This window comes from Pinus tabuliformis, chromosome 1_1 (genome assembly GCF_031772625.1).
Source record: "Pinus tabuliformis cultivar Carrire ecotype Pingquan chromosome 1_1, CPIR1, whole genome shotgun sequence".
In the NCBI taxonomy this organism is placed as follows: domain Eukaryota; kingdom Viridiplantae; phylum Streptophyta; class Pinopsida; order Pinales; family Pinaceae; genus Pinus; species Pinus tabuliformis.
In genome coordinates, this window is record NC_142297.1 from 826,216,218 (window position 1) to 826,236,296 (window position 20,079).

General features: G+C 38.7%; 1 protein-coding gene across 1 annotated transcript; it reads right to left on the reverse strand.

Annotated features, from left to right (window-relative positions):
- Positions 1 to 4,425: 4,425 nt before the first annotated feature.
- Positions 4,426 to 4,797, reverse strand: LOC149216654 (uncharacterized). The gene has a single exon (XM_089390033.1). The coding sequence runs from the start codon at positions 4,795 to 4,797 to the stop codon at positions 4,426 to 4,428; it is 372 nt and encodes a 123-aa protein (XP_089246159.1).
- Positions 4,798 to 20,079: the final 15,282 nt, after the last annotated feature.

The following is a 20,079-nucleotide window of genomic DNA, read 5'->3' on the forward strand; positions in this document are numbered from 1 at the left end:
TTTAACTAGACTTAACTCAGTTAATTGAGCTAACTAATTACAACTCAAATACAACTCATCCTTATCTCCTTAATTAAGGGATAATCTCCTTAATTTAAGGGATAATTGTTGGATGACTTCACAAAGACTTCTAGCTTGAATTTCTCTAACTAATTAACTCAAGATGAATTAATTAATTATTTTTCAAGCAGCTGGTGAGACTAAATTCGAATTTTAATTCTCAATTTTAATTCAAGGACAAATTAAAATTGGAATATTCTGAATGTTATTTTTAGCATTTCTTGTTGCTATTCTCAACACTCCCTCTCAACAAGAAAGGAATTCAACTCGATCCCAATCCTGAACCTTTCGAATGTTCTACATGCAACACTTCTCTCTAGTGTTGTTGCTCTAGCAACTCCAGAAAAAAGAAAAAAACATCCAACCCGAATCAGAATGATGCATCTGCCATCAAAGTCTTTGACTGCTATTGCCTCTGTCAACTGAAAACTTTGTGCTTCTGCTGACTCAGCATTTCTGCACTGTTGTCAATCCTTCTCTGCATTCTTCAGTATCTGACTACTCTAGCCTCTGTCACTTTGATCTCTGACTGCATCAATTCCACTGATTCCTCCCGCTACTATGTACTTTGGGCTCCCATAGCAAGGTACAATCCATGAGATAAAACCTCTCAATGGACCCTACCCAATTTCATCCTTCTTGGGACTATCACTTCACATCGCCCCACCTCACACCTGGAGGTATGGTTGCATGTGATCCCTCTGATGACTTGGCTCAAAATCTCCCCATACTGGAGGTCTCTGCATGAGTGGATGCCTCCACTTGGTCTCCTCTCAGCATCTCCAATTGTGGCTCCTCCACAATTGTCTAAGACTTCTTCTGGGACTGTATGTTGAGAGGTAATTTACTCTCCCTCTCAACAACCAAGTCTCTAACATTTGCCTTGCTCCTCAAGGCTTTGCATGCATCTTGAACCTCAAGAGCATACAGGTTCTTGACTCGAGAACTGATCTATTTCACCTGTCTCGTGGTGATGTGTCTAAGGAAAACCTTTCCCTTACTGAAGACAACATCATTGCCTTTGTCCTCCAACATCGCAATCGATACCAAATTATTCTTCAGTCCAGGCACATACTTCACATCTGTCAAGGTGATGAGAGCTCCATGCTCCCTCTTAAAAGAAACCGTGCCCACTCCTGAAACACTATACTTTTCATCGTCACCCATCTCTATGCGCATCTTGAGGTCTTTCTCCTCCAAGGTACTGAATAAACTTTTATCGCCGGTCATGTGGAGTGAGGCTCCACTGTTAAGAAACCAACCACAACCCATCATCGATGACACCATGCATGTGATGAGGGTGAAGTCCATCTCAAACTAAGAGGCTAATGCCTCACCTTCCGATCCTTCTGAGGATCCCTTCTTGGACTTCTTCGATGGGCAATTAGTCGCATAATGACCCATCTCAATATTTATTTATTATTATTATTATTATTTTTTAAGTATGATAATAATTCGATTTGCACCTGCAACCTCAAACTTCAAACTTCGAATTCTCTTCTCCGTATACTATTCACTGCTCCGATAAACTTGGCTCCAATACCATGTAGAAACTCTAACTATAGATTAACCTGATTATGCAATATAACTAAAGAAAAATACTTTAATCTACTTCTACAATCAAACATGCGTAAGCTTAATAGATTTGAGCAAGATCAAGTAGAACACATATAACAGAGAAGCAGAATCAATGGATATGAAACACAGAAGAATACTCTGGGGAAAGCCTTAGCTCAAAACCCTGCTATCTGTATTATCATACAAGGTTGAAATACATCAAGATTACACAAAGCTTTAGCTCTCACAGCTAGCCAGCGCTCAGTACAATCCTCCTAGATGCTCACAGGCAAACAAGGCTTCTCAAAAACCTTATCCTCTACCCTCCAAGCCTCTTATTTCCTTGCACAGTTTCTCTTGGGTGATCCTACTGTTACCAAGTGTAACATTGATCACTCACACTGATCTCACACCCTGTAAAACTGCACAATCCTCAAGGAACCTTATTCCTTCTACATGGATGAGTTTCCTTTATAGGAAAGCTCATGCAACTGATAGTACAATGTCCTTGTCTTTAATATCAACTGGGTCTTTCTCTGAATAGACATTCATGAGTTATTTATGAGAGAATCTTCAGTTATCTGGAGTACACTAGTTTGATGCATGCATGCGTTAACTGACTGAACTCACAATTAGTTCTTCAAACTGTTTGGAACTAATTTAACTAGACTTAACTCAGTTAACTGAGCTAACTAATTACAACTCAAATACAACTCATTCTTATCTCTTTAATTAAGGGATAATCTCCTTAATTTAAGGGATAACTGTTGCATGACTTCACAAAGACTTCTAGCTTGAACTTTTCCAACTAATTAACTTAAGATGAATTAATTAATTATTTTTCAAGCAGCTGGTGAGACTAAATTCGAATTTTAATTCAAGGACAAATTAAAATTGGAATATTCTGAATGCTATTTTTAGCATTTCTTGTTGCTATTCTTAACACAATCTAAAAAAACCTTTGAATCCCCTATGACTTGTAATTTTAGATTGTTAAAGTGACGCAATTAAAATGACTAACATAAACAACTAATTCATATTATTGTATTTTTTGTTAGGTAGTCATATTTTTTTTCCTACACTAAATTAGTCATTTTTAGTAGTATTACTTATTAGCTAGTCGTATATTTTAATTGGTGACTAAAATAGTCATTTATGTTAGTCGTTTTTAGTTGGGTCTCTTAATATTGCTAATTTTTTGTAGTATTTCACTTGGAAAAGTTGTGGTGACTAACCTTTTTAGTCACCTAGTCACTAATTTCACCATTTTCTACTAGTGCTAGTTAGGACCGCGTAATATCAGAGCCTTACAAACTAGTTCTTTGATTTATACAAAAGTTGCTTCACATTCACCTGTCCACACAAATTTTGCATACTTAGGTAGCAATTGAAAAAGTGGGAATGCTATTTTAGAAAAAAATTCTATGAAACACCTATAATATCCAACATAACCAATAAAGTTGCGTACCTGTGTCGATGTCTTAGGTGTAGGAAATTTTAATATTACCTCTACCTTCATAGGATCAACTCGAATTCCTACAGCTGAAAGCAAGTGTCCCAACATTATTCCTTCTTTCATCATCATATGACATTTGACTGTACTAAGAGAAACATACGTTTGCTTGCATCTTTCAAGTACTTTCTCTAAGTTTTTCAAAGCTTCTGTAAAGGATTCCCCATATGGGGTGAAGTAGTCCATGTAAATCTCAACACTATCATTAACTAGATTAAAGAAAATTCCTAATATTGCCCTTTGAAAGGTAGCAGGTGCATTACAGAGGCCAAATGGAAGGACTCGGTAGGCAAAGGTTCCCCAAGGGAATGTGAAGGTAGTTTTGTCCTGATCCTCATGAGCTATTTGTATCAGATTGTATCCGCTAAACCCGTCCAGAAAGGAGAAAAACTCCTTCCTGGCTAATGTATCAAGAACTTGGTCAATAAAGGGTAAGGGAAAATGGTCTTTCTGAGTTGCTTTGTTTAGTTACCTGTAATCAATGCAAATCTGCCACTTGTCGTTCTTCTTAGGAACAATGAACAACGGTGAAACACATTGACTGTCCGATATCAGATAAATAAAACCACATCTAATAACTTATGTAATTCATATTTGACAATGTTTTTTAAGGCAGGATTCATTCTTCTTTGTGGCTTCCTAATAGGTCAACATTCCTCTTTAATGTATATATGATGAGTACATAAATCAGCAGGGATTCCTTTCATATCTGTATACTCCCAGGCAAAGGCTTCTTTATGCTCCCAAAGGACTTTGAGTAGTTGTTCAGATTAGGAGTGTGAAAGGTCAGGATTAATATTCAATGTTTTCCTTAGTTCAATTTCTATAGGAACACTATTACGAGGTACAATTTCAGGAATGTTTTCTACTTTTGTTTCTAGTTCAATATCTTCATGAACATTGCAACTCATGACAATTTCTAACAGCTGATGGGTTTGATCAGAAATGGAATTGGGACTGCTGAGAAAGGTGCTAATGGCATCGTCCTTTGTTTCATCCTTAAAAAAGAGAGCCTCAATGATGGTAAGAATGGGTCTAACTCCTTCATTCTCAGATTCAGGCTCTTTGGTAGGTGGAGACTTTTGTATCAAGGTAAATCTGGGTTTATTTGATGAACTTGGTTCTACAGGGGGGTAAAGGATAAGACTCTTTGTAACTTCCCCATTGGATATTACCATGTTTCCAGACTGACACCCAATGTAAGCATCTACTGTTGAAAGCCAAAGTCTTTCTAAAATCAAAGGATGTCCACCGACTAGGGATTGGGTATGTAAAACCAAAAGGTCAATGGGGTACTACCATAAGTGTACCGAAATAGTGATATCTTCCAGCTTCCCTACCAGTCTTATAGTAGACCGTTCTGCCAATTCTAGGACAGTGGGAGTTGTTTTAAGGTTCCACAGACCCAAGGTAATCACGATTGCAGAGGTTATAACATTAATCGCTGCCCCCAAATCTTCCAATACATTTGGGATATCCACCCCATTAATCTGTACTGTCAGAATCGAGTTCCCAGGATCCCCGTATTTGACAGGTACAGATTTCCCCAGCATTATATCTGATAATTTACCCATGACATGAATAGTAAGTGGGTCCTTTGGTTTTCTGCTAGGTTTCTTAGAAAAATATTCTTTAATTGTCTTAGCATAAATCGGTATGTCCTTCATAGGCTGAAGTAACGAAATTTTAAGGAATAAATTCTGCAATTCCCCTAGAAAGTCAAATTCAGGATGAGGACTTTGTTTGCTCAAAGATAATCTCTCTAGATAAGGTGGACCAGTTTGACATCCTCTAGTAGCAATAGTTTGTGAAGGGGTTTTTTGCTTTATAGGAATGTGTGATGGCTCATCCCCTATTGTTCTATGTTCTGGTTCTGAGACTTCATCATCGATGTGTTCAACAATTATTGGTGAAGTCTGAGTATTGACCACCTAACCAGATCGAAGATTTAATTCATTACATTCCATGGTGGAAATACTATATGCAGGGAGGTTGAGTGTCTCAACCTGTTGAGCCCCTCTATTATTTGGATTTGGATTGGATTGGACAAGTATTTGAGGATGAAGAGGAGGATTACTAGTGGGCACATTAGTAGGCAGTTGTAGCTGTTGTTGTTGCATAGGTTGGGAGAATTGTCCTGAAGGAGGAGGAGGAGGTCCACGCCAATTCTGGGACCATGAATAATTTTGAGGGCACCATGGTTTCTATGGCATTGGATATTGGTAAGACTGCAGCCAAGAAGGTGAAAAGGGTATAGACTGCTAACCAAAATTCATATTATTAAAATACTAAGATGGGTCTTGAGGCATATCTTGATTCATGTTTGGCAACTGTGGTTGCCATGATTTCCTTGATCCCATAAAATAAAGCTGATCTGATTCTTCATTTGTTCCATGAAAGACTGCCTTCAATCCAGGAAGAGACAGACAAGTGCTAGTGGAATGACTCTATTCACATATCGCACAAGTCTCCACGGAATTTAATGGACATTCCTTCAATGGATGCTTCTTCCTGCATTGAGGGAAGAAAATAGACATAGCCTTCTCTGCTTCCATCTACCTCTGTTTCGCCTGCAACATGTCTAGTTGCGATGATAATGTGCTCAAGATATCGATTCTTAGGTTGTCTAGCAGATTCCCAATTTCATCCTTTTTAGCTCCACCACTGGATGTTTTGAGAGTTCAGATTCCCTACCTCTGTCTCGCATCTCCTTGTGAACACTTGATGCATAAATTAAAAATGGTATCAAATTCTTCCTTTGATATATCTCCTTTCCCTACTACATTCAATAGCTCCTGAGATTCCTCCCTCATTGCTTTGAGAAAGATGATCTTCAAGATATTATTATCCAAGTCACTATGGTCTGATCTCTGCAAATTATATTGAAAATGTTCCACAAAATCTTCCATACTCTCATCCTCTTTCTACATAATCTTAAAAATTTCTTCCTTTACATCTCGGGATTTGCAGTAGTCATGATATTTCTAAAGGAAAATCATTTTCATATCATCCCATGTGGTAATAGATTTTCCCCCTAAACCCATAAACCATCTCAAAGTCATTCCTTTCAAAGTAGCGGGGAATATCTTCAATCTCTGAGCATCAGGGATATAATCATACCCCTGACAAACAACATCGAATTCAAAGAGGAATGTTTCCAGATCCTCTGAATAAAGACCATGGAAATTAGGTAATGTTGTTAAAGGAATAGGCTTCATAGTCACATCACCTCTGATATCTCTAATTGGGAATTCAATCGAAGAATTTGGATGAGCCATGAATATCTTCTAATATTCACTCGGAATCTCAACAGGTTCTGGCTCTGGTTATTCTGTAACATATAGTTGAGATTGTTTGACAACACTTCCCCGATCAAATGGTTTAGAGAATTCCCTCAAGTCTTCTTCTTCTGAACTTACAATATGTAGTTCCTCAGATCCTTTGCTTGCTACTTCTTCTTCCCCGAATTGCACTTCTGCTATTGGGGGGGTTTGAGTTGTGAAATTGATTTTCCTCTAGATCTCATATGAGATCTTACCCTAACAATAGCTCGTGACGATGCTCTAGACTCAGCCCTTGAGATGATCTCTTGGATATGTGTTTTTATGCCTAAATCAACCCATTTTCTTTTCGGGGGTCTCCCTCTGCCCCTTTTATTGGTGTCTCTGTTCATACAATCAGGAAATAAAAGGGAAACATTCAAGAAAATTAAAATCTCAAGACCTAGAGCAGGATAAGAACTTCCATCCCCAGGATGAGAGAGTGGCCCCTAAAGAAAACAAGAGAAAGAAAATAAACAAATCACAAAAATCAAGCTCAGGACCTGAAAGAGGGCGAAAAATAAAGCTTCCCTTCCCAGGATGAGAGAGAAATCCTAAAAAAAACAAGAAACCAAACAACCAAACGATCTAATACTCAAGACCTAGAGCAAGGTGTAAGCTTCCTTCCCCGGGATGAGAGATCAGTCCTATGGTCAATACTAGTCGTACTTTCGTGCCTTTGATAGCCTCCCTGACAACGGTGCCAAAATGTTGGTGTTCAAGTATGAATCATGCAATTCACCCAATCCACATTTAATTTTCAACCTGGGGTTCTACTAGTTATTTCAAGCTATCGTGCACTGTATATGCAGGCCATAGTTTCCCTACCCAGCATTGAACATTAATTATAAATTCATCAATGTGTAACAACAAACAATAAATGTAACAGCAACAAGAGTAACAACAAGTAATAATTGTAACGACAATAAGAGTAACAACAATTAGGACTCATAGAAACACATTGATAAACATTCACAACAATAATAAACTCACAAAAATAAACCTAAACACACATCTAATTCAGCAACACCTGGTCAGGAGAGTGGGCCCAACTCCCTGATTAGGGTTGTGGCAAGATCAACGAATCACAATATGCTCAGAAGATCAAACTTTCATTAATTAAATAAATATTATAAGTATGTTGTTACAGACTCAGAGTTAGAGTATTTCTCATGTAACCTTAACAACTCTTAACAGCCATAGCTTTAACCCGCAACTCTAATTTATACAGTTTGTCAATAATAAAGTTCCTAGAATTACAACGTTGTCTGCCTTTAATTACATGGTGGTTTTCAGAAAGAAACATAATGTAAAAGATAGCAATGTGTCAATCGAGAGATTGATTCACCGTTGCAGCCAATGTTCAAGGATAACACTGCCAGCTTTGACGGTATCATTTAGTGAATCACGGTCCTGGTCATTCTTCCTTCAAATTTGCAGAAATAACTCAATTAGCAAGCCGCTTAAGTAATAATCCCCTACGACTATGCTTCATTGACCAATAATCCATAAAGCCATGACAAGAGGTATACCTGTGCGTTTTAAGATATCGATTAACCATTATTGGTGTGAAATGGGTAAAACGAATAGGGTAAAAGGGTGAGTAAAAGTATCTAAATCTAGCCACCAACAGAAGCCATTTGGAAATCATGATCAACGGCCTTAAAGCTCGATTAAGTTGTGGGCTTGATCAAGCCTTAAAGCTAGATCTGTCCTTAAAGCTAGATATAGCTATAGGCTAGTGTTGGAATTATGGTACATGTGTTCTCCTTAATGGCAACCCACATACAGGTCAGTTCAGAAATGATAAAGTGATGTATGATGTCAACTCACATTGTAAAAGGTCTATTTAGAGGTAACAAAGTAATAGCACAGAAGAACAGAATGATGGGACAAAGGATTATAGATCAGAATCAAGAAATTGAGAGAATGTTTTAAGTTGTATACGTTGGTTAAGCTAGTCCAAGTTGCATATACACTCGGGTACACATAATAAAAGGTGTGTATACGTATGCACGCAGTTTCACAAAAGGAAAAGTGCATATGGGATGGAAAATTAAGGTCAAATAATACCAAGGGTCCATACCATGGTATTAGCCCACAATATTGAGCAGAATAATGGTTACTTGGTCCTATCTAAGAATACCATAAGTTCTAAGTGTTGTTTTGGTGCATGGTATTGACAAAGGCTCTAGTATATAAGGAAGAGAATATCAAAGGGCTAAGTGTGCAAGTGAAAGGGTTTTTCATGAATACTTCTATCTGAAGTATATTTTGTGTTGTAAGGGCTATGGTTATGATATAGATCTAAAATATCTTGTGTACCATTGGATACAATGTTGGAACAGGATCATGAGACCTGGAATGAATTATCATTGTATGATATGATAATGGATAGGCTAGATATGAATGCTAACACATGTTTAATCCTTTAAATGCTATGATCTGAGTATATCTGAAGTCTTGAAAAGTTGCGAAGTTATAATTCATTATTTGCATATCTATACGCAGGTTTGCCTCGGTGAAGGAGCGTATACACGTGGATACGGCACTTCCAAGTAGCGTATGCAGGGGAAGGGATTTTTCTTAATAAATGACTGATCTATATGATAAGTGTTGTTGTTTTACTGTTGTTTGTCAATGATGTCTTCATTAGATATGAAGTAAAACTGATTGTATAAGGAGATTGAGTAAGAAGGGTGATCTTTGCTGCTATCTGTTTAGAACTCTGTAACATGACAGTAGATCTTCAGAACGTCTTTGGGTAGTAAAGTTTTGGTTCAGAATTTTTATGGTTCAGTATCTTTAAAGGTATACGCAGGTTGGGTTACAGAAAGCAATGTATACACGCAGGTTATCCTCATTAAAGTAGTGTATACATTCTGACATATATTTTTGAGGTTGTAATTGGTTCTGGTTGTTGATGCAATGTTTTGGGTTCAACTATGTGTTCTGGTGATAGTGATCTAACTATTCATATTGATTGATTGTGTTTTCTTCAGAGTTTCTGGGTTTTAGTGATTGGTAGATGCAGTTTTATTTGATGGTTGTATTGCAATGATGATTGATTTTTAGCTTCAATGTTACTGAAGGGTACAGTCTGAAAATTTGAGGAAACATGGCCTACATATTGTGTTGATGTGTACTAGGAGTATCCAGTCTGAAAATTTATGACATGTGGTCCCTAGAGAAAGAGTGAAGGTAGTAGCCTTCTGTAGGCCGGCGCCTACGTATTGGTAAACATATTACCCAGTACAAGAGATAGGGGATTGGAGCTCCCTTCCAGTAGAAGTTGGAAAACGAGTGAAGATTGTAGCCTTCAACAGGTAGATGCCTTCATACTGGAAAAAGTCTGCACCAGTACAAAACTTGTAAACACTTTTTAATAAGAAGATTGAAGACTAAGACGACAACAACAGTGGTTTTTTCCCACATTGGGTTTCCACCAGAAAAATCCCGGTGTTCGTGTGTGTTGCTTATGTGTGTTGATTTATTGTGTTCTTATTGCATCTGTTTACTGCTTAGTAAATGCATCACACTCTGATTTAAGTTCAACAGACAATGAATTAGCTGTTTTACAAGTTTATTATATATACGATGGTTTCATTCATTATAGGCACGGACATATGATGTTTGGTTTATGTAAAGTAGAGTATACAGTTTGAAAAAGAAAAATATTATTGTGAAATTTTAAATATTTATTCACCCCCCCCCCTCTTAGTATCTTTTCCCAACAATTGGTATCAGAGCAGGTCCTTCAGAAGAATATTGATCGCTTGAAGGAATATCTCTCAAGATGAGCAATTACGAAGGAATGGGATCTATCAGACCACCAATCTTCAACGGAAACAACTTAGCATTTTGGAAGATAAGAACTAGAGCCTATCTTCAGTCGCTTGGAGCTGATGTTTGGGAAATTGTGGAAGGAGGATACCAATATCCAGCAGCCGTCCCCACAGATCCAACAAAAAAGAAATCATATGAAACCAATGCCAAAGCCATCAAATGCATTATTGGGAAGTCTATCAAAATTAGAATTCGTCAAAGTCATGCAACTCAACACAGTCAAAGCAATATGGGACAAAATCATTCAGAGCTACGAAGGAGACTCCCAGGTAAAACGTGCTAAGCTCCAAACTCTCAGAATTCAATATGAAACTCTCAATATGCATAGTGATGAAAGTATTTCTAGTTACTTTTTACGAGTAGATGAGATTGTAAATCGTATGAAGAATCTATGTGAAGAAATAAAGGAGGCTACTCTAGTAGAGAAAATTTTAAGATCTTTATCTTCTAAATTTGAGTCAAAAGTATTTGCCATTGAAGAGAAGCAGGATTTACAAGTTGTTACTGTTGTTCAACTTCATGTAATTTTAACTGCCTTTGAAATGAGGAAAGGAGTTCCATCAGAAATTAGAGAAGCCGCTTTCAAAGCCTCTACAAAGGGAAAATAAAAGGAATATCTCAAGGAGTCAGGATATATATCAGAAGAAGACGAGGTAAACTTTGTGAAGAAACTTCAACTAGGTACTGAAAGATTCAAAGGTAAGCTTCCCTTCAAATGTTTTTCTTGTGGTAGAGTTGGTCATTATGCTACTAAATGTCCGCATAAAGATAAGCATGAGAAAGGAAAGGATTCTTCAAAAGGTAATAGGAAACAATTTGTTAATAGAAAAAGTTATTATACTCATGAAGATAGTGATGGCCTGTCTAATAGTGATGAAGGTGAATTTGATCAAGACATTAAACTACTCATGGCTTATGAAAATGATAATTTTATGGATGCCTTAGAAGAAGAATATTTTCTTGAAGAGATCACTCAACTCAAAATCTTCTTGGAAGAAAAGAATATAGTCATAGACACTTTGACACATCAACTCACGGAAAGGGAAAAGCACAATGAAGAATTAGAGTGTGAAGTAGTGAGTTTAAGAAAGGAACTTGAGAAGACAATATATCTGAATCTTAGATTTGATAAAGGATCATAAACCTCAGATGAAATCATCAAGTTTCAATGTTGGCTTGGTGGGGCCTGACCCAGGTTCAGAAATGATTTAGCCAAGCAAATCCCGGTACTACTGGCCCTTTCGGCAACAGTCCATGGAGCACAGACTGAGGTCTCACCCGAAGTAGTATGGGACGGTGTTGGAACCAGGTTTTTGCACCCTAGGGATGTCTTGATGAGGGTTCTGGAGGTTCGCAATCCTAATTCATGCATTGCACTGCTCCGCGCAACTTTCTATCCTTCGCAACCCGTGCAACTGCTTCCACGCAGCTCTGTAAAGAGCGCGAAGAGGTGTTGTCTAGATCCTTTACCCTTACTGTTCTATTATTATAGATATTACTTAATTGTGTGGGCCCAATATTCTCATTAATCACTCAATCATTCATAACAAGTGCGCGCAATCATAAAACTGTAAAGAGATGCATACATATAACAGAAGCATAGACACACAATATTTCAGAATCAACTTATCTTTTATTAATTCTCTGTCCAAGTACAATCCCAACTCTGCCCTACGCACTCAGCTGCAGGGATCTATGCACACAACTGTGGACTCTACCAGGCCTCTGTGCACTCAGCTGCAGAGCCTCTTACCACTACTACAACCCAAGACTCAAACTTACAGACTCAGAGCTAATTCATCATCCCAGAACTCTATCTATGACTGACTCTTCTTACACTTAGAGCCTCGCTCTATTTATACAATCCCATGGTCCGCAGACCATGGGTAGGCCGACACACTTTACATTAAATTATATTACTTTAGGGCAGACAACCCTAGACTCTCACACTCCGCGCCCACCTTTCGCGGGGTCTTTACATTACATTTGACCAAAATTCGGGCTTAAAGCCCCAAAAACATGCTATGGGGGGATCCGCTGCCCAACAAGCCCCCAACACAATCATCGTGACTCGTCTCGAGTCACTCTGCTAGGGCGGCTATCTTCGCGCAAAGTCCAGCCAACTGTGCCTGTGCTGCACAAAAATCCGTAGCGCACTGCTCTGCCATCCGCTGGATCTGTTCTGCTCGCTCGGTCGAATGCTCATTGTTAGGGTCAAATCCCTGCCTCAGGTCATGCATCACTTTCATTTGTGCGAGTTTTCCTTCGATGTCGACCGTGATGAGGAAGGCCTCATCAATCCAAGGCTGGATGTGTGCTTTAAGTACTGCCTCTTTTTGGCATGTTGTGTCCACTTGCTCCTTCAATGCCTTGGCCTGTTGTAACCTCGTGAGCCACTGAGTTAGGACCACTGTCTACGCCGTCCCGCGCACATTGTCATATTGCATTTGAATCTCTCGCACCTTTGTTTCCAACCGCTGTATGGTGGGGTCCTCCTGTAAGGTTGTGAGGACCCCGAAGGATTCTTCCAACAACGTGGTGCAGCTCTGCACTACCTATTCAATTTCTTCCAACCCTTTTCGGATATCATCGGCGCACTGATCTTGAACTTCTGAGGGCGTGGAGGGTTGCGCCTTTAATCGTAGTTCAAAAATTTGCAGGTTGAGGTCCAGTTGGACCCTCGTACCTTCCTCCTTCACCTTGCGGAATCCACTAGCCAATTTGTGGATCCGCATTCCTACTGGAAAATCTGTCACAATTTCTAGTTCTAGGACGTGGCAACATGCTTCCTCTACAATCTGCTCTAACTGCTGGTTCTGAGCCACTGCTTCATCACGTTGTAGGCTAAGTTGTTTGATGTTGATTCATTATTCACTTAGCATTTGCACTGCGCATGCCTCCCTAGCGCGGAGTTCTGTTGTCGCTCCGTCCTGTAGCTGGTATAAAATATCCCCCAGAAGGGAAACTAAATTTAGGCTGAGTCCCTTGATCCATCCTATCGCGGCTCTGTCCTCCATGTTGTTCACTATTAGTGCTCCTTTCGGCAGCACGAGGGTGTTGGACATTTTGGCCTGCAACAACTACTTTTTTGTCGATGCTTCCGTTGGACCATAGCCGACTACCGTTCCTTCTTGTGGGAGTCACACCTGAAGTCCCTACAGTTGTACCCTGAGTGCCCCCAACACATTCTGTTGCTCCATCATTGCTTCTTGGAGCACCTCCTTGGTGACCTCGCGAACCGTGTCACCAATGTCATATAGATCACCCTCTGTCAGTGTAATAGGCTCCCCATCCAATTTGGAAGCCTTGGTCTTCTTTCATGGTCCTGTTTGTTCCATACCGCGCAACCATTTCAATTGTGTAGAGGTGGTACTTAGGTCCGCGCCTTCTGCTGTATCATCTATCCCATGTCTTGTGGTCAGGTCCGGGCCTCTTTCCTCCTGCATTGCGGTGGCCCCGGCTGCTACTGTTTTTTCGGTGGCCTTGGTCTGCTCTGCGACGACCTTCGCTACCTCGCAGGAAGCCCTTACTTCCTCGATGAACTTCTCATTCCGCTTATGTTGTGCCAGCAACTTGGCGGCATCCTTCTGTCTTTGTATTGGTGCCTCATCACGTGTTGCTAGATCCGGGGCATGCCATTCGGGTGGCCATGAGTTGAGAACCGCAAAAACAACGTCATCGATTGCGATGAACGGGAGTTTGGTCCAGTTCTGCTTCAGATCCTTCCATGCCTTGATATACACATTGTGCATATCCACCTTAAAGTCTGCAAAGCTCCACAAACTGTTGTATACTGTGGGGGATAGGTGTGGTTGTTTGTGGATCCACATCCGTACGCTCGCCTCCATGAGTATCCAGAAGATCTTGATCTCACGGATGCGCGTGGCATGCCTTGTCGCCCAGAGCGATGCGTATTTTGCTGCCTCTGGCAAGTCCTAGTTAAGGGGAGGAAACTAACTGTCCTCCGGCAATTCCCCTGCAACCAACAAGATGGATAAGAGCAACCACACGTAGTGGAAGGTCTTACCCTGTTAGGTCCCTATAATACTAGTGATTCACCCATTACTATTGTCGTTGTATCCCTTATTAATATTGTTGTGCCCCTATTGTCCCCATATTGTTATTATTGTGCCCCATAGAATCCCTCTATTGTTATTTTTGTGCCTTTATATTATTATTGTTAGGTCGGCTTGGTTATATTGTGACCCCTTAGACTCCTATATATAGAAAGGAGGTTTTGTCATTTGAATTATCCAAGAATTGTTCATTTGTGTAATGTAAAGGAGGTTTCCCCCTCGAAGAGGTTGAATTATAAGGCGTTGATCTATCTTTTCTATCTTTTTGTGAGCCAGTTTCATAACATTTGGTATCAGAGCTTTGGATTCTAGGGTTTCGCTACTCCAAACAGGTCATTGTCGAATTTGTGCTATAACTTTTTTCTACGATGTTTCAGACGCTAAAAAAAACCCATTTGGGTTAAAATCTTTCGAAACCTCGGATCTGAATTTCAGATCTTTTTGCACTATATTTGCGGAGATATGATCTGAGGAAGTTGGCCTTTTTGCAGACTCCCGAATTACATTCCAAACAGTTGACCTGGGGAAAATAGTCATAACTTTTGTTTTGAGCATCAGATTGAAATTTCATAAGAAGTTACAGAAAGAGGATGGATTGTAGTTTCATGTGTATATTTTTCAAATCCTAAGGTCAAAACAGTGACACGAGACACTTCATACAAGTTCACTCTTCCGAAAAGGTATATAATTAGGTCATCTTGGGAGATTATGTATAACTCTTTATTGGAGAATCTAAATTCGATCAGACTGGTGGCATTGGAAAGAGGACACAGAGGGCTACTGCATTTCACAATTTCAGAACTGGAAGATCCGAAATTACAGAGATACATCAGATGCAATATCGAGCTCCTACAAAGTGAAAAAGGGTGTGTAGATTTTTTTAAATTTTTGCATAAGCTTGGTTTGAAAAATTAGTTTGAAGAAATTCAAAGGGCATAGTGAAGCATTATTATTGGTAATTGATCCCTGAAGAAAGAAAATGGAAACACCTAGTAAGCAACCTGAAAGCTCTAGCATGACTCGTGAAGAAGAGGAAGAAATGCAACATGATATATCAAAATTACGAGACCAAGTGCAACAAATGTCACTCGCACAAAAAGTAACAGAATCTAAGATGGATGGTTTAAAGAAAGATGTAGAAGCTAAGATGTATGGCGTGGAAGCTAAGATGAATGGTTTATAGAAAGGCGTGGAAGCTAAGATGGATGGTTTAAAGAAAGGCGTAGAAGCTAAGATGAATGACGTGGAAGCTAAGATGGATGATTTGAAGATAGATTTGAAGACAGGCATGGAAGATTTGAAGACAGATTTGACAAAGTTTCTACAAGAAATGCTTACTAATGACGAAAGGGTAGTAAAGGAAACTCATGATGAAAACAAAATAAATGTTAATCATGATTTCATAGACTCTAACGTTGGATTGAAGAACCACCATGTTCCAAAGATCGATATGAGGAAGTTTGATGGCAAGGATCCTGAAACATGGATACTACAGATGGAGCAATTTTTCGATCTCCATAATGTGCAAAACACACAAAAGGTACGTATTGCAACTTTATATTTGGAACCAAATCAGTTTATATGGTATCGATGGCTTTGCTCTCGTAAACAAATTGTCACTTGGGAAATTTTTAAGGAAGAAATGACAGCACATTATGAGGATACAAAAAGCAACACTTTTTTTAGCCAATTGATAAATTTCAAACAAAAGGGTTCAGTGATAGAGCACATTAAGGACTTACAAAAATTGAACATAAGGGTAAAAGATATTCCAAAGGAGCATAAGATTGATATGTTCATAGGGACTTTAAAGGATAATATCCAACATGAGGTTCGTCTTTGGGAACCTGATTCATTGGAGAAGGCATTCAGGTTAGAAAGAAAAATGGAAAGCAAAATTATGGCAACCAGGAAGCCTACCACTCACAACTATAAATATGGAAGTGTTGTTGCCCCTAGCCTTCCACAACCTACAAGGTTGACACCACAACAATTGGAAGAAAAAATAGAAAAGGGCTTTGTTGCAATTGTGATAGAAAATACACTAAAGGTCATAAGTGTGCTACGAAGAAATTATTCTACATAGACTGTGAAGAGGAGGAAGAAAAGGAACAAGAAATTTCAAAAGAAGAGGATATACTCCAGGAACAAACCCTAGATAAAGAAGAAATGAATCTGACCATATCTTGTAATGCAATGGCTGGAATTACCACTCCTCAAACTATCAAGATAGAAGGACATATCAAGAAGAAAAAGGTAACAGTGTTGATTGATTCAGGAAGCACCCACTATTTTATTTATTGTAAGATAGCGAAAGAATTGAATTGCTTCTTATATCCAGCACCAGAGTGTCAAGTGATGGTTGCAAGTGGAGGAACCATAAATTGCTTTGGAAAGTGCCATAATATCAAGCTATCCATGGGAGAATATGTATTGAATATCCCAATGCTTTCCATTCCAATGGGTGGTGTTGATGTTGTACTAGGAGTCCAATGGCTACAATCCTTGGGTACAATAGCTTTTAATTTTCAAGAAATTTTCATGAAATTTTCTGCAGAAGGAAAGGAAGTTGAATTAAAGGGTATTGCAAGGAAACCGCGAAAGATAATCAGCTCTAACAGTATGACAAAGCTTCTAAAGAAGGAAAAACGAGGTGTAATTGCAAAATTATGTTCACTAGATGTTTCCACATCGAAATCATCTATTTCTCCTGATCTCCAAAAAGTCTTGGATAATCATTCCAAGGTATTTGAGACTCCCAAATATCTCCCACCTATTCGTGATCATGATCACGCTATTCATTTGATTCCAGGAAGTGTTCCTCCAAACATCAGGCTGTACAGATATCCCTATGCCCAAAAGAGTGAAATTGAATGTATGGTTGCAGAAATGCTAGAGGCTGGTATAATTCAACCTAGTCAAAGTTCTTTCTCTGCTCCAGTAGTATTGTTGCACAAGAAGGATGGATCTTGGTGCATGTGTCCAGATTATAGGGAGCTCAACAAGCTCACTATTAAAGATAAATTTCCCATTCCTATCATTGATGAATTATTGGATGAATTGCATGGATCAATGTACTTCACCAAGTTGGATCTTCGTTCAGGATATCATCAAATCATAATGAAGACTGAAGACATTCCAAAAATAGAATTTTGAACTCATGAGGGTCATTATGAATTTTTTGTCATGCCTTTTGGCCTTACCAATGCACCTTCTACATTTCAAGGTTTGATGAATTCCATTTTCAAACCCTTCCTTAGAAAATTTGTGTTAGTATTTTTTGATGATATACTAATCTACAACAAGTCTTGGAAGGATCATGTTGAACATGTTGACAGGGTGCTCAAACTATTGAAGGAGAAACAATTATATGCAAAAAACTCCAAATGTTTCTTTGGAGTACAAGAGGTGGAATATCTGGGTCATATTGTATCTCACGAAGGTGTTAAGGTAGACCCTAGAAAAATTAAAGCCATTAAGGAATGGAAAATCCCCACATCCATAAAACATCTTCGAGGATTTCATGGGTTGACAGGGTATTATTGCAAGTTTGTTAAGAATTATGGGAGAATAGCAGCACCTCTAACAACATTATTGAAGAAAGATGCATTTTCATGGACTCCAGGAGAAACAAAGGCCTTCAAACATCTTAAAGAGGCAATGTACCAAGCAGCGGTCTTAGCTACACCAGACTTCACAAAAACCTTTACTGTGGAATGTGATGCTTCAGGAAATGGAATTGATATTGTTTTAATGCAAGATGAAAGACCCATTGCTTTCGAAAGTCATCCAATCAAGGGAAAGTATTTACACAAAGCTATTTATGAGAAGGAAATGTTGGAAATACTACATGCACTTAAGAAATGGTGACCCTACCTAATGGGAAGACACTTCAAGGTAAAAACAGATCATGGTAGTCTTAAATACTTTTTAGAACAAAGATTATCCTTTGAAGAGCAACAAAAATGGGTCACAAAGATGTTGGGTTATGAATTTGAAATCATCTACAAAAAAGGGAAGCAAAATTTTGTGGCAGATGCACTCTCAAGAAAGGATGAGGATGTAGAAGCATTATTGTGCGCCATTTCTATTATCCAACCAGATTGGATAAATGAAGCAAGGGAGGAATGGAAGAATCATGGAGTGTGGGCACTTATTCGAAAGTTACAACAAGATTCCAGTACATCTAATACATTTAGCTGGAAAAATGATTCGTTATGGTACAAAGATCGCTTATACCTCTGTAAGAATTCCCAACTCAAACAAAATATTCTTATGGAATTACACACTTCTACCTTAGGAGGGCACTCAGGAGTTTTAAAAACTTACCACAGGGTTAAGAAGGAATTTTTTTGGGATGGCCATAAATCGGATATTCAAAAGTTTGTGGCAGAATGTTTGGTTTTCCAACAAAATAAAGTTGAAATAATTAAGACCCCATGTCTATTACAACCTCTATCCATTCCAAGCCAACGTTGGGAGGAGGTTTCAATGGATTTTATCACAGGTTTACCCAAGTCTGAAGGAAAGAGTGTCATCATGGTGGTAGTTGACAGACTTACCAAGTATGCACACTTTTGTGCATTATCACATCCATTTAAAGTCAGTGCAGTTTCTACTGCATTTATGGAAACAATTCAAAAGCTAGATGGAAACCCAAAGATTATTGTAAGTGACAGAGATCCCATTTTCACTGGAAATTTTTGGACAGAATTATTTGCTTGTCTTGGTACTCAATTAGCTCATAGCTCATCTTATCATCCTCAATCTAATGGGCAAACTGAGATAGTAAACAAATGTTTGGAAGGATATCTTTGTTGCTTTGTATCTGATAAACAAACACAATGGGTCAAATGGTTGCCTCTCGCTGAATGGTGGTATAACACTTCCTTCCATACTGTAGCAAAAATGACCCCATTTATGGCACTTTATGGATATCATCCACCATCCATCACATCATATTTAAGAGAAAATTCTAAGGTTCAAGCAGTGGAACATCACATCGAGCATCAACAACAAGTTCTCCAACTCTTAAAGGATAACCTCACATTGGCACAGAATAGAATGAAACAACAAGCAGATCAACATCGCAGCGAAAGAAGTTTTGATGTAGGTGACTGGGTATTTCTACGGTTACAACCATATAAACAAATGTCCCTCAAGAAAGCTAAGAAGGATAATAAATTATCACCAAAGTATTATGGTCCATACAAGGTGTTGTAAAATATTGGTACTATGGCATACAAATTGGAGCTTCCTGCAGTGTCTCGAGTGCACCCAGTTTTCCATGTTTCATGTTTAAAGAAGGATGTAGGCGACAAGCTCCCAGTTCAAACAATATTGCCAGAACTTGACGAGGAAGGAAAAATTATATTGGAACCAGAAGCAGTCACAGAAACAAGAACTTGACAGCTACGAAATCGATCAATTTCAGAGTATCTCATCAAGTGGAAGAACTTATCTACTGAAGATTCCACATGGGAGGATGAGAATTTTATACAGAAGCATCCAAAACTACTGAAGCATTGAGGACAACACTTTTTTGAAGGAGAGGGGCATGTTAGGTCCCTATAATACTAGTAATTCTCCCATTATTATTGTCTTTGTATCCCTTATTAATATTGTTGTGCCCCTATTGTCCCCATCTTGTTATTATTGTGCCCCATAGAATCCCTCTATTGTTATTTTTGTGCCTTTACATTATTAT

Bases quoted from the DNA above. Each gene is read 5' to 3' on its own strand.
- LOC149216654 (XM_089390033.1), bottom strand. From the start codon at position 4,797: ATGAAGGACATACCGATTTATGCTAAGACAATTAAAGAATATTTTTCT.